This window comes from Pangasianodon hypophthalmus, chromosome 4 (assembly GCF_027358585.1).
Source record: "Pangasianodon hypophthalmus isolate fPanHyp1 chromosome 4, fPanHyp1.pri, whole genome shotgun sequence".
NCBI classification, from domain to species: Eukaryota; Metazoa; Chordata; class Actinopteri; order Siluriformes; family Pangasiidae; genus Pangasianodon; species Pangasianodon hypophthalmus.
In genome coordinates, this window is record NC_069713.1 from 27,388,929 (window position 1) to 27,416,194 (window position 27,266).

General features: G+C 41.5%; 2 protein-coding genes across 9 annotated transcripts in view; both read left to right on the plus strand.

Annotated features, from left to right (window-relative positions):
- The window catches only part of ing5b (inhibitor of growth family, member 5b), a 10,201-nt gene extending 5,276 nt beyond the window's left edge, over positions 1–4,925 (plus strand). For 2 of the 3 annotated variants that reach the window (XM_034303686.2, XM_053233194.1), the window contains exons 5-8: positions 14–132; positions 1,081–1,204; positions 3,885–3,946; positions 4,685–4,925. In XM_034303686.2, the coding sequence (XP_034159577.1) occupies positions 14–132; positions 1,081–1,204; positions 3,885–3,946; positions 4,685–4,724 (345 nt within the window). In that variant the 3' untranslated portion in view covers positions 4,725–4,925. The remainder of the gene's footprint in view (positions 1–13; positions 133–1,080; positions 1,205–3,884; positions 3,947–4,684) is intronic. The other variant, XM_026936650.3, reaches the window with a different exon arrangement.
- An 855-nt stretch (positions 4,926–5,780) lies between these two features.
- On the plus strand, positions 5,781–27,256 carry pak2a (p21 protein (Cdc42/Rac)-activated kinase 2a). 6 transcript variants are annotated; one of them, XM_026936646.3, is made up of 14 exons: positions 5,781–5,928; positions 15,323–15,549; positions 15,825–15,931; positions 16,179–16,323; positions 17,608–17,735; positions 18,530–18,644; positions 18,741–18,804; positions 19,323–19,371; positions 19,480–19,592; positions 19,965–20,082; positions 20,191–20,290; positions 21,145–21,341; positions 24,412–24,549; positions 25,443–27,256. In XM_026936646.3, the coding sequence occupies exons 2-14, from the start codon at positions 15,396–15,398 to the stop codon at positions 25,527–25,529; spliced, it is 1,515 nt and encodes a 504-aa protein (XP_026792447.1). In that variant the 5' UTR covers positions 5,781–5,928; positions 15,323–15,395; the 3' UTR covers positions 25,530–27,256. The 6 variants fall into 6 exon arrangements, with proteins under 6 accessions (XP_026792447.1, XP_026792449.1, XP_053089167.1 ...); XM_026936648.3 differs by having other exon boundaries at positions 15,828–15,931; XM_053233192.1 differs by lacking the exon at positions 5,781–5,928 and adding an exon at positions 5,941–6,105.
- The last annotated feature ends 10 nt before the right edge of the window (positions 27,257–27,266 follow it).

A 27,266-nucleotide genomic window follows, 5' to 3' on the forward strand; every position in this document is an offset into this window, starting at 1 on the left:
GCCATCAGTGTAGCACTGTGTATGTGTGTTGTGCTTAGAGAAGAAGAACCTGAAGGACAGAAGAGGAGGAAGTGGGAGAGAGAAGAATGGTTCTGATCACGACTCTCCCAAACACAAAGCACAGAAGAACAGGTACGGACACATGGACATGGGTTAGCAGTACTCAGAGCTAGCTCGCTAGTTATCAGGTATTAGCTACACGGTGATGCTAGCTTGAGTATATGAGACAGGGGGCCTCTGAATGGGACACACCTTCTTACACACCCTGAGATGGGGGGGTGTGTCTGTTTAGAAATGGTTTGTTCCAGTTTTACATGTACAGACAGATGTACTGATTGATCTACTGAGCGATTGATTCTCTGGTTTAAATGGTTTGGTCTAGTTTTTCCACCTTTTACATTAACAGTTTGGTCTTGTTGGTTGTTTGAGTTTATTTTTTGATTGATACTCATATTTCCCCCATTGTTGATGAATGGTTTGGTCCATCTACAGTAGATACAGTAATTAATTACTTGTTTAATAAGAATTTAATTACTTGATTAATAAGCATTTACCCTGAAATGGTGCAGTCCAGTTTCAGTCCAATTAGTGGATGGCTCAGTTTACTGATTCACAATCAGATCTCCCCTGTTGTTCAGGAATGGTTTATTCCATCTACATTAATTGATTGATTAACTAAAGTTGACTGATTCATTAATAGATAATCAGATGTTCATCCTCAGTTCAGGTCTGGACAGAATGATGAAAAAATTCACATCACAATACTTAAAGATGATATTTCTACAGTACATATTTACGTGTCAGGAAATATTTTGCTAACTGTCAGTGAAACAACAGTGTTGCATTAAAAAACAATTTAAATGGTGCTTTTGTTCAATGTCTACAAAAAATTTATTATTCTAAAAGATTTGTTAAAAACTGTCAAATCAGCTGCTTCCAAATTCCATTCAGTCAGTATTTATTAAAAAAAATTACAAATGTTATAAATAATGATCAGGATCCCCACAATATGTGTGTAATGTGTGTGTTTATTGTTGTGAGGTTGATCAGCACTGTCTCTCTGTTCTTTTCCTCCGTCAGTGATGTCCTGCTGGACGTTCACTCGTCTGACGTCCTGGACATGCCTGTGGACCCCAACGAGCCCACCTACTGTCTGTGTGCTCAGGTCTCATACGGAGAGATGATCGGCTGTGACAATGCTGATGTAAGCACATGTACAGGGTCTCATTAATAACACACTTTACACACTTTTACACGTTTTTTCACGTTACACACACTTTACACCAACTTTACACACACACTTTACACATACATATTTACACACTTTACACGCACCTTTACATACAATTTATACACAGTTTACAGATGCTTTACACATTCTTTACACACGCTTGAGATATCTATCTATCTATCTTGTGTGTGTGTGTGTGTGTGTGTGTATATTATTTTTATATATTACACATACAGTCAGGTCCAGAAGTATTTAGACTATGACAGAGCTTTTGTGATTTTGCCTTTATACACCACCACAATGGATTTGAAATAAAACAATCAAGATGTGGTCGAAGTATAGACTTTCAGCTTTATTTTAAGAGGTTCCACAAAAATATAGCATTTACCCTTTAGGAATTACAGCCTTTTTCAACAAAGTACCTCCATTTTCAGGGTCTTAAATGTTATTTTGGACAAAGTGACATAATTGTAAATATAACCATAATTTTAATACTTGGATGAAAATCCTTTGCAATCAATGACTGCATGGAGATGCTTTGCCAGGCCTTCACTGCAGCCACCTTCAGTTGCTGCTTGTTTGTGAGTCTTTCTGCCTTCAGTCTTGTATTCAGTAAGTGAAAAGCATGCTCTATTGGATTGAGATCAGGCGACTGACTTGGCCATTGAAGAATATTTCATTTCTTTGCCTTCAAAAAGTCTTGAGTTGCTTTCGCGGTATGTTTAGGGTCATTATTCACTTGCATATGAAGCAGTGTCCTATCCGTTTTGTAGCATTTGGCTGAATGTGTGCAGAAAGTATAGCCCTATACACCTCAGAATTCATCTTGCTACTTCTCACAGCAGTCACATCATCAATAAACACCAGTGAGCCCGTTCCATTGCCAGCCATACATGCCCATGCTATAACACTGCCTCCACCATCTTTGACACATGATGTGGTATACTTTGGATCATGAGCTGTTCCTTTCTTTCACCATATTTTTCTCTTCCCATCATTCTGGTACAAGTTACTCTTGGTTTCATCAGTCCAAAGAATCTTATTCCAGAACATGGGAGGCTTTTTTTTAGATGTTTTCTGGCAAAGTCTAATCTGGCTTTCCTGTTCTTGAATGTTACCAGTGGTTTGCACCTTGTTGTAAACCGTCTGTATTTACATTCATGAAGGCATATCGTGATTGTAGATTTCGTCAATGATACGCCTACCTTCTCCAGATTATTCTTGACTTCTGTTAATGTTGTGAAGGGGTTTTTCTTCACCAAGGAAAGGATTCTGCGATCATCCACTTTAGCTGTCTTCCATGGTCTTCCAGGCCTTTTGATGTTGTTGAGCTCACCAGTGCTTTTTTCCTTTTAAAGAATGTACCCAACTGTTGATTTGGCCACACCTAAGGTTTTTGCTCTCTCTTATAGATTTATATTGTTTTTTTTCAGCCTAATGATGGCCTCCTTCAACTTGCATTGAGATTGGACTTCATATTGGTAGTTCCAGTTGAACAGCTGCCAAATGCCAACTCAATACCTGATATCAACTCCAGACCTTTTATCTGCTTCATTTGTCTTGAAGTAAAGAGGGAATGGACCGCACCTGGTCAATTAACTTCTTGTCAGTCAATTCTTAAAATAAAGCTGAAAGTCTACACTTCATTCACATCTTGACTGTTTTATTTCAAATCCATTGTGGTGGTGTATAAAGGCAAAATAGATTTTTATTTTATGACTTCTACATTATTGATTCAGTACAAAAACATTTTAGATTTCCAAACATTAGTTTTCCAGCACAAAATTAAATGTTAGAGAAAAATGTTTGTATGTCAGTAAAGAAAGCAGCATATTACCTAAGAGACACTTTTCAGACAAAAAATCATAGTGAAGGCTGCTGGGTTTCGCTGCAGAAATAAGAAGCAACTGTGACAGTCAAAGTCTCCAGCAGAACTTTGGCTGGTTCTGCAAGATGCTCAGTAACACTTACAGCTAAGTTCTTTATAAAACTTTACTAATTGTACCTGAGACTACTATTTTTTTTTTAATGCGAAGAATCGTCACACCAGATATTGACTTTGTTTCATTTATTACTGTTTACTGCTCTTTATACTATTTTTTTTAAAGCAGAAACATTTAATTTCATTATTTTTGAAGGCATCTTTGCTCTACAGCATTTCTTTGCATGTGTCTAAGACTTTGCACAGTACACATGCTTTATACAGTTTACACACTACACACAGTTTAGAAAGTATACACATTTTATACACTGAAATCAGCTTACAGAGCACGTGCACCCTCTTCCACTTTCCCTTGGTTGAGTTCGCTTGGTGGCCATCTTAGGCACTGTTCACTTTCACTTAAGTGAAGTTGACTTTTACAAACAGCAGAATAAACCTATCAGCTGTGGCTCACCTCAACCCTGTGTTCCGTATGTAGTGACTTTCTTCTCCCAGAACGGGTGAGTGACTATACGGGCTGTGTTCCAATCCTTTCTTTGACAATCCCTCATCCCCACTTGCCCTTGATTGGCATCAGTTACCATGATAGCAAGATAGAAGTTGAGTTAATAATTATTCCAGCTAGGCAACAAAGCAGGTAATTAGCATCTGAGTTAGCTAGTGTGTTTGTAACTTATTTTTTATTATTGAATTTTGCTCGTTTTCTAACAGTGTCCCATCGAGTGGTTTCACTTCGCTTGTGTTGGTCTCACGACTAAACCCAAAGGAAAATGGTAAGTCATGCAACACTGTCCGCTTGGAGAACAATAAAATATCCACATCACTTTGCTGTGTTTCTGTTCATTAGTATTAATATTCATATTCATAATATAAAAGTAATAAAAGGCAGTTGTAGTGGTTGCTCAATTGATCAAATTTCACTAACATTAACATATACGTAGCTGTGTTCATGTTAAACATTGGCGTATCTTTCCCTAGCCATTAGCTGAATTAAGCTCAAATTTATCCTAAACGATGCTATTTTATATTGACAGCTTGTAATGATCGCCTTATGATGACGTCATGTGTGCTCCCTCTCTCTCGTGCACCTTGCTGTGTGTGTGGATGTGTCGTACCACTGCTATATATTATAAGTGTAATATTTGATCTTTCATTCATTGACAACGGAATAATCTGTCAACCCTATGTGAGTATATAATAACCTACTGAAATAAACGAGAGACGGCATTATCTCTTCGAGTCCGGCTGAGTTATATCCACGTTTGTTCCTGAGGAAACTGTGAGAATCTATAACCTGATTCTTACAAGCTGTACTGTAATCCAGTAGTGGAGAAATCCGTTGGTGCCACTGTAAGTGCTGGAGTAGCAGAGCTACCGTAAATACTCTAATATGGAAACCATGTCGCACACTGTTTCGTGTTAGGAATCAGCGAGGTGTGTTTTATAGTCTGGGAAATGTGTTTTCTTGCTAAAACTTTGATGTTAAACGTTTGATTGTTTTCTGTCTACAGGTTTTGTCCTCGCTGCACACAAGACATGAAGAAGAAATGAGGCCTGCATTCCTGCACTTTAATCAGAGCTTATATTTCTGTGAGACGTTGTGATTATTCAGTACAGACTTGATGTGATTTTTGTTTGTTTTTCTTTTATTAATGCATATTATGCACTGTCCTGTTTGTACCAGGAAACAATTCATAGTCAGAAATTTTCTCTTTAAATGTGTATTTTATGAATAAAGTTTCTTTAACATGACATTTTCATGTGATTGATTTCATCATGCTGCGATCAGGTGTGAGTAGATGTTAACAGTCTCACACTGTCCTCAGCAGCCATGTTGGATCTGCTATAAGCCCCGCCCCTTCCACATTCTGTAATGCATTTCTCACACAAACACTTGAACATCATCTAGTGTAAAATATCGTGATGTGCACTACATGACCCTGATGACTGATGAACCCAACCGTTTGCTCGGTTTTTACGTGACGCAGGGTTCAGTGCGCTTGATGGCTCCGGTTGGCAGCAGAAATGAGATGAGTGATATCGACTACATCTCCTGACTGACACGCTGCAGTGTGACGCACAATCCCAGTCCTCTCGTTAGAGTGGACTGCAGACACACACACTGATGCATGAAAACATTGTTAAATGTGTAAATATGTGGAACCCGTGTGCAATCTTTCCCTCTTCACTGTGCAACAGTTAGCTGTGATGTGTGATATTTATAGTGAACTGTTTTATATTAGCACGTTTATAGTCGTGTCTAGATGTATAGTGAATATCAGGCACGTTCATGATATCCCACAATGCACTGTGATAGGTTTGCGTACAAATGATGTACCTTTATCAGGTGCAGAATACCGATAATTCACATATTATGCATTTATACTGTCGAGATTTGGGTCTGAGATATTATTTTAGTTTCTCACAATAGAAAAATTACATTTTGTTTATAAATTTTGTTTAACTTTGTTAAAAGTTTGTGAAAATTGCGATTATTGCACGACCCCTCGACAATTCCAACCCGTTTCAAGAGTTTCCTTGACGTGAACGCTGTGTGGAAGCAAAAACGTTGAGCCTCCTTTATGGGAATTGTAGTTCTTTAGCGCGTTGTGATCACACTTCCGGGTTAGGGAAAGGACTACATTTCCCATCATGCATCGAGGCTCCGACGAGCCGATGGACGGAACCCGTTTGCAGCGGAGCTTTGGTGGCTGTTCGAGTTTGAGGGAAACTTTTAGCAGGAGCTCGCGTGAAGGTTTTTAAGTTTATATTTATTTGTGTTTTTATGTATACTTATATTTTACAAAATGCTAAACACGTTAAAGTAAGCGATTAAATCTTTTCACGAGTTTACATTAGGGTAGGGCCGGCAGTTCCGCTTCAGCTCCGCCATCTCACACACACACACACACACACACAAACACACACTGAGGTAAAGCTAGTTTAAAACTTGTCTCTTAGACCGAATTATAAGTGTGTTGGGGTGTATGATCTTCTCCTGCAGCTCGTTTGTAGTGTGTGTGTGTGTGTGTGTGTGTGTGTGTGAGTGAGAGAGAGAACTTTACCTGGAATCCCACAGGAGTCTGGTGAGTTTACAGGGCTAGCCATGCAAATGCTACATCAGTTATTACACTAATCACCACATAGCTGCAGTCAGTCAGTGACTGATGGATTGATTGATCGATTAAGTGATTGATTGATTGAGTGATTGAGAGTGAGCGATTGAGCCAGTGAGTGAATGAGAGAGCAAGTGATTGAGCCAGTGAGTGATTGAGTGAGAGAGCAAGTGATTGAGTGAGTGAGTGATTGAGCCAGTGAGCAAGTGATTGAGTGAGTGAGTGATTGAGTGAGTGATTGAGTGAGTGAGTGAGTGATTGATTGAGTGAGTGAGTGATTGAGCGAGTGATTGATTGATTGAGATTGAGCGATTGAGCCAGTGAGTGAATGAGCGAGTGATTGCGTGAGTGAGCAAGTGATTGAGCGAGCGAGTGATTGAGCAGGTGAGTGTTTGAGCGACTGATTGAGTGTTTGAGCGAGTGATTGAGCAGGTGAGTGTTTGAGCGACTGATTGAGTGTTTGAGCGACTGATTGAGTGTTTGAGCGAGTGTTTGAGCGATTGATTGAGTGTTTGAGCGAGTGTTTGAGCGAGTGATTGAGCGAGTGTTTGAGCGATTGATTGAGTGTTTGAGCGAGTGTTTGAGCGACTGATTGAGCAGGTGAGTGTTTGAGCGACTGATTGAGTGTTTGAGCGACTGATTGAGTGTTTGAGCGAGTGTTTGAGCGATTGATTGAGTGTTTGAGCGAGTGTTTGAGCGAGTGATTGAGCGAGTGTTTGAGCGATTGATTGAGTGTTTGAGCGAGTGTTTGAGCGACTGATTGAGTGTTTGAGCGAGTGTTTGAGCGACTGATTGAGTGTTTGAGCGAGTGTTTGAGCGAGTGTTTGAGCGATTGATTGAGCGACTGAGTGAGCGATTGACTGAGTGAGTGAGTGAGTGAGTGAGTGAGTGAGTGACTGACTGAGTGACTGACTGAGTGAGTGAGTGACTGACTGAGTGAGTGAGTGAGTGAGTGAGTGACTGAGTGAGTGAGTGAGTGAGTGACTGAGTGAGTGAGTGAGTGACTGACTGAGTGACTGACTGAGTGAGTGAGTGACTGACTGAGTGAGTGAGTGACTGAGTGACTGAGTGACTGACTGAGTGACTGACTGAGTGAGTGAGTGACTGAGTGAGTGACTGAGTGAGTGACTGAGTGAGTGACTGAGTGAGTGAGTGATTGACTGAGTGACTGAGTGAGTGAGTGACTGAGTGAGTGAGTGACTGAGTGAGTGATTGACTGAGTGAGTGACTGAGTGAGTGAGTGATTGACTGAGTGAGTGAGTGATTGACTGAGTGAGCGAGTGATTGTTCATTTTGGGGCTCTTTTTTCATTTATATTAGTGTCATCAACATGTACAATTATCACTAGCTATCATCAGGTACAAGTTAATAATCAGAATTATTAATTAATAATTTTTTTAAATTATTTTATTTTCTCTTCCAATTTTAGGCCTTTTTTAAACCGTACATCATTTTTTTAAAAAACTTTGTTTACTTGTACAAGAATCACCTTAGCTTATGTATAAGATGATAATAATAATTCTTATAAAACTTCTTCTTCTTATTATTATTATATGCATTTGTATCAGAATATTTTCTCAGTAAAACACTAAACCACTATATTTTCCAGTAAATTACTAATTATGACTAGTAGCTTATTTATTTTATATATTATATATTAGTTAATTGTTAAATTTCTACACTGCTACTATGCTGAGCTTACTTAGCTTTTTTTAAACTCATGGATTAATTTTTCACTTATTTTATTTGTTTAGTGTCTTGCATATCACAGGTAATAATCACACTTGAGTAATATTAATACTCATGCTCATGTATTTTGTATATTCTGTATCTCATTGTCGTGGGTTTTTGTACACTACTCTGCTTCATTAGATAATTAACACTTAGATAAGCAGTAATAATATTTGTGGTCAGTAAACATGAATGCAGTGTTTATGTGTAGGTCATGAACATGAATCTAAATGAACTCATTAATGTATACTGATAGGGATAAAACCATTATCTCTAGTTAATTGGTTTCATCTGCTTACATTCATATAAACCTCATTACTGTTAATTACAGTGTGTCTTCTGGATTCTTAAGTGTGTGTCTGTGTGAGTGTGTGTGAGTGTGTGTGTGTCTGTGTGTGTGTGTGGGGTTGTCATTAACCCATGGTGTTCAGGGTGTCTCAGTGCCCTAGTGCGCACTTGTATCATTCGTACCTTACACATTAATATGTAAACCCCTCCCCTTTTGTAATTAAGTGCTTCTTCATGCAGCTCGTTAATAAAACGCTGAGGTTTGAGTTGCTCTGAGCACGAGGAGAAATGTCTCACCCCCCGGCACAGGAAGTTCAATTCACAAATTTCCTTTTATAGAAGCCGAGAACACAAAAGCTGTGACTCTCTTCCTGTAAACAGTTCCTCTATATGCCTGAGAGAGAGACAAGGGGAAGAGAGAGAGACAGGGGGAAAGAGAGAGACACAGGGAGAGAGACAGACAAGGAGAAGAGAGAGAGAGAGACAAGAAAGAGAGAGAGATTGACAGAGAAACAGACAGATGGACAGACACAGAGAGAAAGAGAGAGAGAGAGAGAGAGAGAGAGAGAGAGAGAGACGGCCAGCTCGTGTCTGACCTGCAGTAAAACAGGAAGGGGACATGTTTCTTTTGTTCTCTACCAATCAGAGCAGGACAGGAAATGAGTGATGGGGAAACTCCGTCTCTCTCTCTCTCTCTCTCTCTCTCTCTCTCTCTCACTCTCTCTCACACACACACAGGTTTTTCCCTTTAATGGTATGTGTAAGATTCACATCTCACCTCAGTATTAAAGAGCCACAGCATGCAGCAGAGAGAGAGTGAAAGAGAGAGAGAGACAGAATTTAATGTTAGTGATGTAAATTAATTAGTAATAAATGTGTCTTCAGCACAGTCACAGTAAGATAAAACTCTGTGTGTGCGCGCACATGTATACTCAACACTCTCTTTACTCAACACTCTCTTTACTCAACACGCTGTGTATACTCAACACTCTCTTTACTCAACACTCTCTTTACTCAACACGCTGTGTATACTCAACACTCTCTTTACTCAACACTCTCTTTACTCAACACGCTGTGTATACTCAACACTCTCTTTACTCAACACTCTCTTTACTCAACACGCTGTGTATACTCAACACTCTCTTTACTCAACACTCTCTTTACTCAACACTCTCTTTACTCAACACGCTGTGTATACTCAACACTCTCTTTAGTCAACACGCTGTGTATACTCAACACTCTCTTTACTCAACACTCTCTTTACTCAACACGCTGTGTATACTCAACACTCTCTTTAGTCAACACGCTGTGTATACTCAACACTCTCTTTACTCAACACGCTGTGTATACTCAACACTCTCTTTACTCAACATGCTGTGTATACTCAACACTCTCTTTACTCAACACTCTCTTTACTCAACACGCTGTGTATACTCAACACTCTCTTTACTCAACATGCTGTGTATACTCAACACTCTCTTTACTCAACACGCTGTGTATACTCAACACTCTCTTTACTCAACACGCTGTGTATACTCAACACTCTCTTTACTCAACACGCTGTGTATACTCAACACTCTCTTTACTCAACACGCTGTGTATACTCAACACTCTCTTTACTCAACACGCTGTGTATACTCAACACTCTCTTTACTCAACACGCTGTGTATACTCAACACTCTCTTTACTCAACACGCTGTGTATACTCAACACTCTCTTTACTCAACACTCTCTTTACTCAACACTCTCTTTACTCAACACGCTGTGTATACTCAACACTCTCTTTACTCAACACGCTGTGTATACTCAACACTCTCTTTACTCAACACGCTGTGTATACTCAACACTCTCTTTACTCAACACGCTGTGTATACTCAACACTCTCTTTACTCAACACTCTCTTTACTCAACACGCTGTGTATACTCAACACTCTCTTTACTCAACATGCTGTGTATACTCAACACTCTCTTTACTCAACACGCTGTGTATACTCAACACTCTCTTTACTCAACATGCTGTGTATACTCAACACTCTCTTTACTCAACACGCTGTGTATACTCAACACTCTCTTTACTCAACACGCTGTGTATACTCAACACTCTCTTTACTCAACACTCTCTTTACTCAACACTCTCTTTACTCAACACGCTGTGTATACTCAACACTCTCTTTACTCAACACGCTGTGTATACTCAACACTCTCTTTACTCAACACGCTGTGTATACTCAACACTCTCTTTACTCAACACGCTGTGTATACTCAACACTCTCTTTACTCAACACGCTGTGTATACTCAACACTCTCTTTACTCAACACGCTGTGTATACTCAACACTCTCTTTACTCAACACGCTGTGTATACTCAACACTCTCTTTACTCAACACGCTGTGTATACTCAACACTCTCTTTACTCAACACGCTGTGTATACTCAACACTCTCTTTACTCAACACGCTGTGTATACTCAACACTCTCTTTACTCAACACTCTCTTTACTCAACACGCTGTGTATACTCAACACTCTCTTTACTCAACACGCTGTGTATACTCAACACTCTCTTTACTCAACACTCTCTTTACTCAACATGCTGTCTATACTCAACACTCTCTTTACTCAACACGCTGTCTATACTCAACACTCTCTTTACTCAACACTCTCTTTACTCAACACTCTCTTTACTCAACATGCTGTGTATACTCAACACACTCTTTACTCAACATGCTGTGCATACTCAACACTCTTTACTCAACACTCTCTTTACTCAACATGCTGTGTATACTCAACACTCTCTTTACTCAACACGCTGTGTATACTCAACACACTCTTTACTCAACATGCTGTCTATACTCAACACTCTTTACTCAACACTCTCTTTACTCAACACGCTGTGTATACTCAACACGCTCTTTACTCAACACGCTCTTTGCTCAACACTCTCTTTACTCAACACGCTCTTTACTCAACACGCTCTTTACTCAACACGCTCTTTACTCAACACACTCTCTTTACTCAACACACTCTTTACTCAACACTCTCTTTACTCAACATGCTGTGTATACTCAACACTCTCTTTACTCAACACGCTGTCTATACTCAACACGCTGTCTTTACTCAACACTCTCTTTACTCAACATGCTGTGTATACTCAACACTCTCTTTACTCAACACTCTCTTTACTCAACACTCTCTTTACTCAACACGCTCTTTACTCAACACACTCTTTACTCAACACGCTGTGTATACTCAGCGCACTCTCTTTACACAACACACTCTTTACTCAACACACTGTGTATACTCAACACACTCTTTACACTCAACACACTCTTTACTCAACACGCTCTCTTTACTCAACACGCTCTCTATACTCAACACGCTCTCTATACTCAACACGTTCTTTTTACTCAACACACTCTTTACTCAACACACTGTCTATGCTCAACACGCACTCTTTACTCAACACGCTGTCTATACTCAACACACACTCTACTCAACACTCTGTCTATACTCAACACAACACTCTGTCTATACTCAACGCTCTTTACTCAACACACTCTCTTTACTCAACACACTCTTTACTCAACACTCTCTTTACTCAACACGCTGTGTATACTCAACACTCTCTTTACTCAACACGCTGTCTATACTCAACACGCTGTCTTTACTCAACACTCTCTTTACTCAACACTCTCTTTACTCAACATGCTGTGTATACTCAACACTCTCTTTACTCAACACTCTCTTTACTCAACACGCTCTTTACTCAACACGCTGTGTATACTCAGCGCACTCTCTTTACACAACACACTCTTTACACAACACACTCTTTACTCAACACACTGTGTATACTCAACACACTCTTTACACTCAACACGCTCTCTTTACTCAACACGCTCTCTATACTCAACACGCTCTCTATACTCAACACGCTCTCTATACTCAACACGCTCTCTATACTCAACACGCTCTTTTTACTCAACACACTCTTTACTCAACACACACTCTTTACTCAACACACTGTCTATGCTCAACACGCACTCTTTACTCAACACGCTGTCTATACTCAACACACTCTTTACTCTACACGCTGTCTATGCTCAACACGCACTCTTTACTCAACACTCTGTATACTCAACACTCTCTTTACTCAGCACGCTGTCTATGCTGAACACACACTCTACTCAACACGCTGTCTATGCTCAACACTCAACACTCTGTGTATACTCAACATGCTCTCTTTACTCAACACTCTGTGTATACTCAACACACTCTTTACTCAACACGCTGTCTATGCTCAACACACACTCTACTCAACACGCTGTCTATACTCAACACACACTCTTTACTCAACACGCTCTCTTTACTCAATACACACTCTTTACTCAACACGCTGTCTATGCTCAACACGCACTCTACTCAACATGCTGTCTATGCTCAACACGCTCTCTTTACTCAACACTCTGTGTATACTCAACACACTCTTTACTCAACACTCTGTCTATGCTGAACACACACTCTACTCAACACTGTCTATACTCAACACGCTCTTTACGCTCAACACACTCTTTACGCTCAACACACTCGCTTTACTCAGCACTCTGTCTATGCTCAACACACACGCTGAGGAGTGAAGAGTGTATGCTCAACACGCTCTCTGTGCTCAACACGCTCTTTACGCTCAACACACACTCTTTACTCAGCACGCTGTCTATGCTCAACTCGCTCTCTGTGCTCAACACGCTCTTTACGCTCAACACACACTCTTTACTCAGCACGCTGTCTATGCTCAACACGTTCGCTATGCTCAAAACGCTGTCATCAAACACAGGTTCAGTCATTTACACAAGTTCACTCTTTAAATGAGCATAGTCATGAGTCTATCTTGTAATTAGCATATTTTGTTGAGGAATGAGAGTAAAGCCTGTATGTGAGATGTGTTCAGCTCCTTTTTCACCTGTGTGAGTAAATGTGAAATGGCAGTGGGGGTGTGTGTTTGTGTGTGTGTGAGTGAGTGACTGAGTGAGGGAGAGAGAGAGAGATTTTGGCGCTCAGAGCTATGAAATGTGAACCCGAAGGTGTAAAAAGTTGATGTTTCTCAGGCGTGTCCTTTATGTGCAGTGTAATAATGTGAGCAACAAACACACACACAGTGAATATGATATAGAAGACAGAAGTGTGTGTGTGGCTGTAGTGCAAGTTAAGACTTGAACAGAAAAAATGTTCCTCGCTGTAAAACTCACCCGCTGGCTGTGTGTGTAGTGTGTAGTGTAGTGTAGTGTTACTACATTGGGTTCTTTTTAGAAGAAAAGTTTGAATGATGTACAGAAGAGAAATAAGGGATAAAGAGAAATAAAAGGGGAGATTGAGAGAGATAGAAAGGGAAGCAGTGAGACAGACAGAAAGAGGAAAAAAGAGGGAGAGAGATGGACACAGAGAGAGAGAGAGGGAGAGAGAGAGAGTCGTAGCGTGAATGTACTCTTGCTCTGGAATGAATGCTGCTTGCTCTGACTTGCCCTTGTGGAGAGTGCGCACTCTGTAGTGTACTGAAGACCCTACACACACTCTCACTGCCTGCACACACAAACACACACACACACAGGTTGGCTGGAGCACTGCAGTGAGGGTAAGCTCTCTCTCAGTATGTGTTCATTTTTTTTCTCTTATTTACTGTTTCTGAGTCGTGTTAATGGTCTGAAATGGACGTTTAACATTTAACATTGAGGAATGCTAATTTTTGTGGGGTTTTTTTTTCTCTTTTTTTTTTTGTTCTCTGACTGTAGAAGGATTAGGATTCTGTATAGTGTAGAACCTCAGTGTGATCAGGAAGAATGTGTAGAATTTGTGTAAGATGTGATACAGATGATATTAATGATTATGATGTTATCATTAATATAAGGTTTATCAGGTTATAGAGCTGTACAGTTCATATTAACTTTTAACCCTACAAGACTCGACCCTGAGCTTAAACATGGCTGCTTGGGCATGTCATTATTAGGGGAGGGGCTCAGCAGAGACTCCTCCCAGATAGATATAACATTGAGAATATCAGATATTTCTATTTGTGCTGAATGCAGCTGATGTGTGTTGACTCAAGGTTTTTTTGGGGGGAGTTCTGTATTCTGATTGGTCAGAATTTTCTATAACAGCAGCTCTGACAGTAGTGCAGCTGCAAAGCACAGGTTTATATTAATGCGCTTGTTCTAATATTGTTATTGTTTCACAGGGACATGTACACGCCACATAAATGTGTGTAATCACTGATGTGGTGAGGTTGTCTGTCATTTATTTAACATTTATAGGAGGAGTCACTAGTGTCAGTGCTTTGTAACAGTCAGAGGTAAAGCTGTGACTTTAAGTTTTCTGACATTTCCAGGACTTCAAGAGAGAGAAAAAGAGAGGCTGGTGAGGGAGTGACTGTTTATAGCTGCTATAACATAAGAGACAACAGAAACTTCTTTCACAGACATTAAATGTAACTTCAGATTTTTTTATTTCTATCTCAGGTAATTGAAGTGTGTTAGTTCAAGTCGACTTCACTGTGGCATTGCTGCTCTGTTTATGTGTGTGTGTGTGTGTGGTATGTGCACGCATATGAAATCAGTGACAGTGCAGAAACAGGAAGCTGTGTGTGGTTGTGGTGTGTTTGATTTGTTGGAATGCTCTTCATGAAGTGAGACAGGATTTGACCATATATGGGTGTGTTGATGGAGAATGAGCATGTGATAGACGAGAGCGACACACCCATCAGTTATTCTGTCCATCATCTCACTCCATTAGCTACACGTTTATACATGCTGATCTGCTGATACCTGATAATCATGGACACACACACACGCGCGTTGCTGTGTACAGCATCAACATTGTGTAATAACTGCATATTTAGGGGTCCACATACCAAGGATCCCTATTACTTTAGTTGTAATTAGGGGTCCAAGCACCAAGAGTTTCTTTGTGTGAGTAGTGATATTGTAATAAACGCTTTTGATGATAAACTCTCTCTGCTGTCCCCTGCAGGTTACTGTGTGAAGCTCTGTGACTGTGTGAGTGAGTGTGTGTGTGTGTGAGAGAGTGAGTGTGTGTGTGTGTGATGTGTGATAACGGAGAGTTGGAGGACAAACCCCCCGCCCCCCCAGTCAGGATGAGCAGCAGTAGTAAAGACGGCGTCCCCAAACCGCTGCCTTCTGTCCCCGAGGAGAAAAAAACACGCAAAGGGATCTACTCCATCTTCTCTGCTGAGAAAGGTCAGAGAGACCATGTTACCCAGCATGCACTGGGGCTAAGACCTCCTTTACATTTTAAGGCTCTGTCCCAAACACCAGAGTTCATGTCTCGTTAGTTTATACTGTTATATCCCCGAGTTCATACTGTGACAATAACCATTTAAAGGCTCTGTTCTAAATCACATTTTCTCACTGACTTGTTAGAATGAATTCTAGTCTAAACTCTGCTAGTGTTTGGGACACAGCTCATGTGTGACGTCCACGCTCTCTCTCTCTCTCTCTCTTCATCCTGACAGCAGGGAAGCGTAAAGATAAGGATAAGGAGAGGCCGGAGATTTCGCATCCCTCAGACTTTGAGCACACGATTCACGTCGGGTTTGATGCCGTGACGGGCGAGTTCACTGTGAGTCTCTCACACACACACACACACACACACACACACACACACACACACACACACACACACACACACACACCTGTGAGACATGATGTGTTCACACTGCAGGTGCAGGTGAAAGTACTTTAAATCTATTTTATTGGCAGTGTAAACAGAGAAAATCACTTTGAATCTGACTTGTCAAATCCAGTTTCATTTGTCTTGCTGACTTGACTCTGTCTGTCTGTCTGTGTGTCTGTCTGTGGGTGGTTAGGGAATGCCAGAGCAATGGGCGCGGCTCCTCCAGACCTCCAACATCACCAAGTCGGAGCAGAAGAAGAACCCACAGGCCGTCCTCGATGTGCTCAAGTTCTACGACTCAACCGGAAATGGGAAGCAGAAATACCTCAGCTTCACAGGTCAGCTGTCTCACTGTCTCACTCAGCTTCACAGGTCAGCTGTCTCACTGTCTCACTCAGCTTCACAAGTCAGCTGTCTCACTGTCTCACTCAGCTTCACAAGTCAGCTGTCTCACTGACTCACGCAGCTTTACAAGTCAGCTGTCTCACTGTCTCACTCAGCTTCACAAGTCAGCTGTCTCACTGTCTCACTCAGCTTCACAGGTCAGCTGTCTCACTGTCTCACTCAGCTTCACAAGTCAGCTGTCTCACTGTCTCACTCAGCTTCACAAGTCAGCTGTCTCACTGTCTCACTCAGCTTCACAAGTCAGCTGTCTCACTGTCTCACTCAGCTTCACAAGTCAGCTGTCTCACTGTCTCACTCAGCTTCACAAGTCAGCTGTCTCACTGTCTCACTCAGCTTTACAAGTCAGCTGTCTCACTGTCTCACTCAGCTTCACAAGTCAGCTGTCTCACTGTCTCACTCAGCTTCACAGGTCAGCTGTCTCACTGTCTCACTCAGCTTCACAAGTCAGCTGTCTCACTGTCTCACTCAGCTTCACAAGTCAGCTGTCTCACTGTCTCACTCAGCTTCACAAGTCAGCTGTCTCACTGTCTCACTCAGCTTCACAAGTCAGCTGTCTCACTGTCTCACTCAGCTTCACAAGTCAGCTGTCTCACTGTCTCACTCAGCTTCACAAGTCAGCTGTCTCATTGACTCACGCAGCTTCACAGGTCAGCTGTCTCACTGTCTCACTCAGCTTCACAAGTCAGCTGTCTCACTGACTCACGCAGCTTCACAAGTCAGCTGTCTCACTGACTCACGCAGCTTCACAGGTCAGCTGTCTGACTGACTCACGCAGCTTCACAAGTCAGCTGTCTCTATCTCTCTGTCTCACTCAGCTTCCCAGGTCAGCTGTCTCAATCTCTCTGTCTCACTCAGCTTCCCAGGTCAGCTGTCTCACTCTCACTGACTCATTCAGCTTCTCAGGTCAGCTGTCTCACTCTCACTGACTGACAGAGCTTCAGAAGTCAGCTGTCTCAATCTCACTGTCTCACTCAGCTTCCCAGGTCAGCTGTCTCACTCTCACTGACTCACTCAGCTTCCCAGGTCAGCTGTCTCACTCTCACTGACTCATTCAGCTTCTCAGGTCAGCTGTCTCACTCTCACTGACTGACAGAGCTTCAGAAGTCAGCTGTCTCAATCTCACTGTCTCACTCAGCTTCCCAGGTCAGCTGTCTCACTCTCACTGACTCACTCAGCTTCTCAGGTCAGCTGTCTCACTCTCTGTCTGTCTCTCTCAGATAAAGATGTTCCCCAGGTGAAGAAGGGGTCAGAGCCGGTACCTGGTGGTGTTAAAGATGATTTAGATGATGATGATGATGAAGCCCCACCCCCTGTGGTGGCTCCTCGACCTGAACACACCAAATCAGTGAGTGTCACGTGTTCATGTGCGTGTCTCACAGCCTCAACACTGTGTGGGTGTGTGAAAACATTTATAGATCAGCATTTTCTTTTTTTTTGTGTTCTCTTATTTTAAAGTTCCGTCCTAACCCTAGAAATTATGTCTAACTGCTGTCCTTATTAGTGCACTAGCTGTTTTGTTTGAGTTTGTGCCGAACGTTAGATCGTAAGCTTAGTTAGAGTTCTTAGTAGAACGTCAGTCATTTCGGCTCCATCTCAGATGGTAGAGTTTTTCCTTAGGTAGCGTTTTTAGAATATCGGCTGTTTTGGTTCTGTCATAAACACCAGAAATAAGAATTAGTGATTTTCATTTTTAGAACATGAGCAGTGATTGTGATTTGAGAATGTTTTGGCTCTGTCCCAAATGTAGAATTTATTTTTAGTTAGTGTTCTTAATAGAGCTTCAGCCACTTGTCCCACACAGTACACTTTTCCCTAGTTGGCGTTCTTACTAGATTGTCAGCCATAGTTTTGGCTCCGTCCCAAACAGTAGAATTTATACCTAGTTAATAGTATTATTAGAACTTCAGCCATTTTGGCTCCATCCCGAATGATAGAATTTATTTTCCTGGTTATTGTTCTTAGTAGAACTTTTTTATTTTTTTTTTTATGTGTTGTGACATTAAATACACGACAAAGCCCTGAATAAATGATTTATAAAGGACGTTATTGTATACTTTATTTGTAATTATTTTCCTGAAAGTCCGGGTCTAACCCTCGGTATGGTTATGTGTGTGGTGGTAACCACTCGTTCTCATTCAGGTTCTCACTCGTCCGTCGATGATTGACCCTCTTCCTCCTCCAGACGCCAAATCTGCAGATAAACAGAAGAAAGGAAAAGGAAAGATGACGGATGAGGAGATCATGGAGAAACTAAGTATGATAGTGTGATGAGGATGTGATTGTGTGTGTGGTGATGATGTAAGTGGGCGTGTCCTCTGCTCTGATTTCACACTCCTCCGTCTGCTTTCAGGGACAATAGTGAGCATCGGAGACCCGAAGAAGAAATATACACGATATGAGAAAATTGGACAGGGGTGAGTGTTAGTTAGTTTAATTCTGTGTTCTGTTTATTTTACTGTACTGCCTCTAGACACACACTCTAGCACCCCTTGCTAGTGTCATCTACTTTACTCTCTCACGCTTGTTCACACTACAGTGTGACAGGTGAGCATTTATTTTGTTGTGTACAAGCTGCAATTTCAGCGACAAAGCAACAGTTTTTAATTTCTATGCATATTAGGCACGAGGTGCTAAAGCGTCAAATCCACACGATTAGACATTAGCATTTTCTTCAGCTGGAAATGTCGTGTGGAAATAGAACCAGACACACACTGATAAGAACCATAAAAGAACCGTGTTTTCATGACTATAGATTGTACATAAGTGTCATATTACACTGAGTTATGCTAACCGAGTCAGTATTAGCAATGCTAGCACACACGTTAAACACACAGCTCTATCTGGAATAGTGATGAGGTAAAATATAAAATCAGTGCAGTGTTTAATATGTGTGTGTGTGTGTGTGTGTGTGTGTGTGTGTCTGTATCCTCAGTGCATCCGGTACTGTGTTTACTGCTATTGATGTTGCTACAGGACAGGAGGTGAGTTAGCATTTAACTAAATGTTCTGAATAATCCACCTGTGCTTTATTTGACAGGTACATAATATTTCAGCTGTGTGTGTGTGTGTGTGTGTGTGTGTGTGTACAGGTGGCTATAAAGCAGATTAACTTGCAGAAGCAGCCGAAGAAGGAGCTTATCATTAATGAGATCCTGGTGATGAAAGAGCTGAAGAACCCTAACATCGTCAACTTCTTAGACAGGTAAGTTTACTACTGTGTACTGCACCTGTACTACACCTGTAAATACAACTGTACTACACCTGTACTACACCTGTAAATACAACTGTACTACACCTGTACTACACCTGTAAATACAACTGTACTACACCTGTAAATACAACTGTACTACACCTGTAAATACACCTGTACTACACCTGTAAATACACCTGTACTACACCTGTAAATACAACTGTACTACACCTGTAAATACAACTGTACTACACCTGTAATAAATGCTTATTTACACACAGCTACTGTTCTTCAGTGTTCACTTACTACACATATGAGTGTGTTTCTCTACATCAGTATACTGTATATTTTTGTCTCTGTGTGTGTGTGTGTGTGTGTGTGTAGTTTCCTGGTGGGGGAGGAGTTGTTTGTGGTAATGGAGTATTTAGCTGGTGGTTCTCTGACTGACGTCGTTACAGAGACATGTATGGATGAAGCGCAGATCGCTGCTGTGTGCCGAGAGGTACTGACTGTTCTCCCCTAACACACACACACACACACACACACACACCTGTAATTAACGAGTAATCGAGTAATAAACTGTAATTAACGCTCTGTTTTCTATGTACAGTGTCTGCAGGCGCTCGAATTCCTGCATGCTAATCAGGTGATTCACCGAGACATAAAGAGTGACAACGTGCTGCTGGGCATGGACGGCTCTGTTAAACTCAGTGAGTACACCATATTCCCTACACCCTACACCCTATATCCTACACCCTACACCTTATAATTTACACACTATTCCCTATACCCCTAAACAACATGCTGCTCTGCATGGATGGCTCTGTGAAACTCAGTGAGTACACCCTACACCCTATATCCTACACCCTATATCTTATAATTTACACACTATTCCCTATACCCTACACCCTATATCCTATATCCTATATCCTACAGTCTATATCCCCATACCCTACACTCTACTCCCTAATCCCTGTTTCCCTAAATGACATGCTGCATGGACAGCTCTGTTAAACTCAGTGAGTATACCCTATACCCTACACCCTATATTCTATATCCTACACCCTATACCCTGCACCCTATACCCTGCACCCTGTATTTCCATACCCTACACTCTACACCTTAATCCTTATTTCTCTAAAATGACATGCTGCGTGGATGGCTCTGTTAAACTCGGTGATTGATCTATACTCTGTATCCTATGCCCTAATCCCTACATCCTAAATGCTCCACCCAAACCCTAACCCCTGTTTCCTATACCCTAATCTCACCTAAACATGTCTCCTGATCATTGTTAATCCCTAAGCACTAAACAATGCTACTGGGCATAGATGGCTCTGTGAGTAATCGAATCCCTACACCTACACCCTAACCCCTAATCCGTACACCCTACACACTATGCCCATAAAGAGTATAGTGCTGGACATGTAGAAGTGTTAATTCATTCACCCTAAACCTCCAAACACTTAACTCCTGACCTCCTAATCTCAAGACACATAAAAACTTGTGATGTCATAAGAAGAATGTGCTGTTTTTCTAACTGTGTATGCATGTTCGTGCACAGCGGATTTCGGGTTCTGCGCTCAGATCACCCCGGAGCAGAGTAAGCGCAGTACGATGGTGGGAACGCCGTATTGGATGGCCCCTGAGGTGGTGACCCGTAAAGCGTACGGACCCAAAGTGGACATCTGGTCTCTGGGCATCATGGCTATAGAGATGGTGGAGGGAGAACCACCATACCTCAACGAGAACCCACTGAGGGTACACACACCCACATGCACACACCATACCTCAGTGAGAACGCACTGAGGGTACACACACCCACATGCACACACCATACCTCAACGAGAACCCACTGAGGGTACACACACCCACATGCACACACCATACCTCAATGAGAACGCACTGAGGGTACACACACCCACATGCACACACCATACCTCAGTGAGAACGCACTGAGGGTACACACACCCACATGCACACACCATACCTCAATGAGAACGCACTGAGGGTACACATACCCACAGCACACACCATACCTCAGTGAGAACGCACTGAGGGTACACACACCCACATGCACACACCATACCTCAGTGAGAACGCACTGAGGGTACACATACCCACAGCACACACCATATCTCAGTGAGAACGCACTGAGGGTACACACACCCACATGCACACACCATACCTCAGTGAGAACCCACTGAGGGTACACACACCCACATGCACACACCATACCTCAATGAGAACCCACTGAGGGTACACACACCCACATGCACACACCATACCTCAATGAGAACGCACTGAGGGTACACATACCCACAGCACACACCATATCTCAGTGAGAACGCACTGAGGGTACACATACCCACATGCACACACCATACCTCAGTGAGAACGCACTGAGGGTACACACACCCACATGCACACACCATACCTCAATGAGAACGCACTGAGGGTACACACACCCACATGCACACACCATACCTCAATGAGAACCCACTGAGGGTACACATACCCACAGCACACACCATACCTCAACGAGAACGCACTGAGGGTACACATACCCACAGCACACACCATACCTCAATGAGAACGCACTGAGGGTACACACACCCACAGCACACACCATACCTCAATGAGAACGCACTGAGGGTACACACACCCACAGCACACACCATACCTCAATGAGAACGCACTGAGGGTACACACACCCACAGCACACACCATACCTCAACGAGAACGCACTGAGGGTACACACACCCACAGCACACACCATACCTCAACGAGAACCTCAATGCAATTCAATTTTATTTGTACAGCACTTTTAACAATGGACAATGTCAGAAAGCAGCTTTACAGAAATAAATACATTCAGGATATAAATTGTAAATGTATGAATTTGTCCCTAACGAGCAAGCCAGAGGCGACAGTGGCAAGGAAAAACTCCCTGAGACGATATGAGGAAAAAACCTTGAGAGGAACCAGACTCAAAACGGAATATATCCTCATCTGGGTGACACCGGATAGTGCAATTATAAATAAATCCCTTCTATAACTGTGCACTACGTGGACAAATAGTGCAATTGTGTAACCAGGAAATTGATTACAGTTTTGACATGAAGTTTGTTTTGTTGAACCTATCCATTGTCCACCTGAGTGCAAAGCTGCTCACGGCAACCACAGCCCCAAAGCCAAAAGAACACAAAGAACACTAATTGGAATGCTGCTCCATAACTGTGGGACTTTGTAAGAGAAAGCTGTACCCCTTGCTGTAGCCTTCACTATTTGAGGTACCAAAAAATAGCCTGCACCTTTTGATCAAAGTAGGCATGACGGATCATAAAGACCAAAAGTTCGCTCTGGTACTGCAGCATGAGATCATTCAGTGCTTTATAGGTCAATAGAAGTATTTTATAATCAATGCGAAATTTGATTGGGAGCCAATGCAGTGTGGATAAGATAGGGGTGATGTGGTCATATCTTCTGATTCTAGTAAGGACTGTTGTAGGTGCATTCTGGACTGACTAGAGCTTGTTTATTCACCTATTGGTACATCCAGGCAGTAAGGCATTACAATAATCCAACCTAGAGGTAACAAAAGCATGATCTAATTTTTCCGCATTGTGTAGTGAGATTATATTTCTTATCTTATTAATATTTCTGGAGATGAAAGAAGGCTATCCTAGTAATATTATCTATATGATCTTCAGTTGAAAGACTGGAGTCAATAATCACACCAAGGTCCTTTTTGGTCCTGCTTGACTTGATGAAACAAAAAGTCATCCAGAGTTACTATGTAGTCAGAAAGCTTACTTCTATCTGTATGTGGTCCTAGTATAAGTACTTCTGTCTTGTCAGAAATAAGTAGAAGGAATGTGTCTAATGTCCTTTACACATTCCTCAACTTTATTAAGCTGGTGTCTGTCATCTGACTTTGCTGAAACATGCAACTGTGTGTCATCAGCATAACAGTGGAAGCTAATACCATGTTTATGAATAACTTTACCCAGAGGTGGCATATATAAAGAAAAAATCAGTGGGCCTAAAACAGAATCTTGCGGAACACCAGACTTTACCTTAGTGAGTGTGTAGAGAAGTCATCGTTTACATCTACAAACCGATAACCATCAGTCAAATAAGACCTGAGAGGGCCGTTCCCTTAATGCCAACAACATTTTCTAATCTATCAGGAAGAATAGCCTGATCGATAGTATCAAAAGCTGCACAGCAGCTGACGTGAACGTACGTTTGATGCAGTAGTGTGGCAAGGTGCATATATTATGATTAAGACAAATTTTAAATGAGATGATGATCTGAGATATATTAATCTGAGTGTTCGTATTATAAGAAGAGTGTAACCACCACTATGAGTGGGTCCTTTTACTTTCTGATGAACCCCTACTGAATCTAGAATCATAGGCAACCGCTGTTCTCAGAGAGTCTTCTGGCTTATCAAAATGAATATTAAAGTCTCCAGCAATTAAGGCTTTGTCTAATGAATTTGCCAAATTCATAAAGGAGAACCCACTGAGGGTACAGACACACACGCACAAACCATACCTCAACGAGAACTCACTGAGGGCACACACACACACACACACACACACACACACACACACACACACACACACAGTTATATTATGTGATTATAGCTGGTGTTTAATTGTGAGATGAAGAAGACTTATTGGGTCACATGATCAGTTTTCTGATTGGCTGATCCAGTTCCACTGAAACTGCGCCCTTTTTGTCACAGAGACGTTAAAATGAACACGAGTGTGTGATATAAACATTATCAGATTGCTAAAGCTAGCTGGTGTTCCTCCTCCAGGCTCTGTATCTCATCGCCACTAACGGAACTCCGGAGCTGCAGAACCCTGAGAAACTGTCTCCCATCTTCAGAGATTTCCTCAACCACTGTCTGGAGATGGACGTGGAGAAGAGATGGAGCGGCAAAGAGCTGCTGCAGGTCACTACACACACAAACACACACACAAACACAAAAACACACTACACAAGCAGGGGGTGAGTAAGAGCTGCTGCAGGTCACTACATACACACACTTACACACACACACACACACACAAAAACACACTACACAAGCAGGGGGTGAGTAAGAGCTGCTGCAGGTAACTACATACACACACTTACACACACACACACACACACACACACAAATACACACTACTTAACCAGGGGGTGAGAAAGAGCTGCTGCAGGTCACTACGTACACACACTTACACACACACACACACACACACACACAAAAACACACTACACAAGCAGGGGGTGAGTAAGAGCTGCTGCAGGTCACTACATACACATACTTACACACACACACACACACACACACAAAAACACACTACACAAGCAGGGGGTGAGTAAGAGCTGCTGCAGGTAACTACATACACACACACACACTTACACACACACACACAAATACACACTACTCAACCAGGGTGTGAGAAAGGGGTGCTCCAGGTCATATACACACACTCATCATCTACACACACTGTGCACACAGAACAAAATGCAATAATACTTTGAGTATGTTATTTATTTATTTATTTTAATAAATTAATTTAATTTTAATTACTGGACTATGAGACAAGGTTTTATTTTCGCAGGTGGTACCACATGACAATACAGTAATGTTATGTTTTCTAATATTTAAAAAAATATTTCAATATAAATAATAATATAATTTTTATTTAATATTAATTATTTTAATTATTATTTTTTTTAATTATGGGGGAAACAAGGCCCAGTGTTAGCAGTGTTATCATTAGCATTATGTTTAGTGTGTGTGTGTGTGTGTGTGTGTGTGAGAATTAATGAGCGTCTGATCGTATTCCTCCTCAGCACTCGTTCCTGAAGCTAGCGAAGCCTCTGTCCAGTCTCACCCCCCTCATCCTTGCCGCCAAGGAGGCCATGAAGAGTAGCCGCTAACCCCGGACATGCCCCGCCCGCCTACTGGGTGTGGGTTTGTGTGTGTGTGTGTGTGTGTGTGTGTGTGTGTTTTATCGTATATATGCAATCAACCAAACCGCTGCATGGTCAGATGTGGACGTGTCCTCGCACAAATCTGATTATTTTATTATTATTAAAGTTATTAGACAGACACAGCAGTGTGTGTGTGTGAGTGTGGAGCTGCAGGGCCTCTGAGTTACTTTGGCAACTTTACGCTACCAGCAGAGGAAGAGGGGAGAAATGCAGTAAATTTTCTGACAGTGAACCACGCTAATGGCTAAATACCACCGGATAATCACTAATAAACACAACGGTCACCGCGACAAGCACATGAGGCTAGAAATGAGGTTTTAACTTGTAGAGCAGCTGCAGCCAAACAGGGGGCGCTTTCCTGAAGAGTCACTTTATAGTGATATTACTGAACATGTGAACGAGTGCAAAACTGCGAACACGGTTAAGTCTGAATAAAAATAAAACATTCTGAAGGGAAATCATTCATTGAACTCTTCAGTTCTGCTCCATTGAGCTCTTCAGTTCTTCTCAGGAGGGGTGGTGAGAAAGTCAAACACCGTCCCTCACTCCTATTGGTTGGCATAAATTTTTCCTAAAGTAAAACATCTCGAAACTTTTTGCTGGCCCCATTTCGTATAACATTTGCGTAAAGGTAAACTCTCTTATCTTTACACCTTTTTTCCTGGTTTGCCGGCCCCACCCACTTTACATCACCAGCATTGGCTCCGCATCCTGTCACTGTAAACATCCCAGGGTTAATAGAACAGCATTACTGCGCTGAAGTGCCAGCTGATGTTGGGTGCGGTTGCCATAGAAACGTACCAGGATGAGACCTAGGGGTGTAAACTTTACTGGAAATGAAAGTCTGTCAGTGTGAGCGGTTCTTTAAGGTTCTAGAATCTTCTGATCAGAACCAGAAGTGCAGCCAGGACTGTGTGTGTGTGTGTGTGTGTGTGTGTGTGCGTGCGTGTGTGTGCGTGTGTGATTGTGTGAGCGCGCGTGTGCGTGTTTGTGTGTGCTAGTGTCTTTCCAATTTCCAAACAAAAAGATTTTTCTTTCAGTATTCCACAAACTGTAAGATTTATAAATCTACACAGTAATAAATCTTGTATTTTATCATAATTTTTTTGTTTTTCATCATCATCGTTGTTGCCTTGGTTACATCAGACACCACCTGAGTGTCTGTGTCATCCTTAATAATTCTCTTTGTTTTTTTAATCTTTCTTTTTTCCCTATTTCTATGGAAGTGCTTATTATTATTATTATTATTGTTATTATTATTATTATTGAGAACATTCTAGAGCTTCACCTTTCACATGTCCCATGTGGGCTTCCATAGCACGATGTCTTCTTTAACACTGCTGTATCTCTGCGGAGGAGGTTTTGGATTTTTGTTTTCCTTTTTTTTTATTTTAATTTCTTTTCCTGTAATGTCTGTGTGATCATGTGTTAGGAATCTAATAAATGTAAGAAATGGTTTTGTATATGATGTATTTCCATTAGCACAACAGGAATCAGGAAGTTTTTGTCTCTGACTTTGTTTATTTTTTTTTTATATTTATGTACATGTATAACAATATTTTATATTGTACATGTATAACTATATTTTATATTTTTCAACTAACAATCTGATAACTGCAAATTAAACCTCTTTAACTGTTGCCTTAAAAATGAATAAATTTTGTGAAATCTAACTTTTTTTTT

What these genes read in the sequence shown, in the direction of transcription:
- pak2a (XM_026936646.3), top strand. Translation starts at nt 15,396, where the DNA reads ATGTGTGATAACGGAGAGTTGGAGGACAAACCCCCCGCCCCCCCAGTC. An exon ending in GAAATACCTCAGCTTCACAG is followed by an intron (nt 16,324 to 17,607) that starts GTCAGCTGTCTC and finishes TGTCTCTCTCAG; the next exon opens with ATAAAGATGTTCCCCAGGTG. An exon ending in TCAACGAGAACCCACTGAGG is followed by an intron (nt 21,342 to 24,411) that starts GTACACACACCC and finishes TTCCTCCTCCAG; the next exon opens with GCTCTGTATCTCATCGCCAC.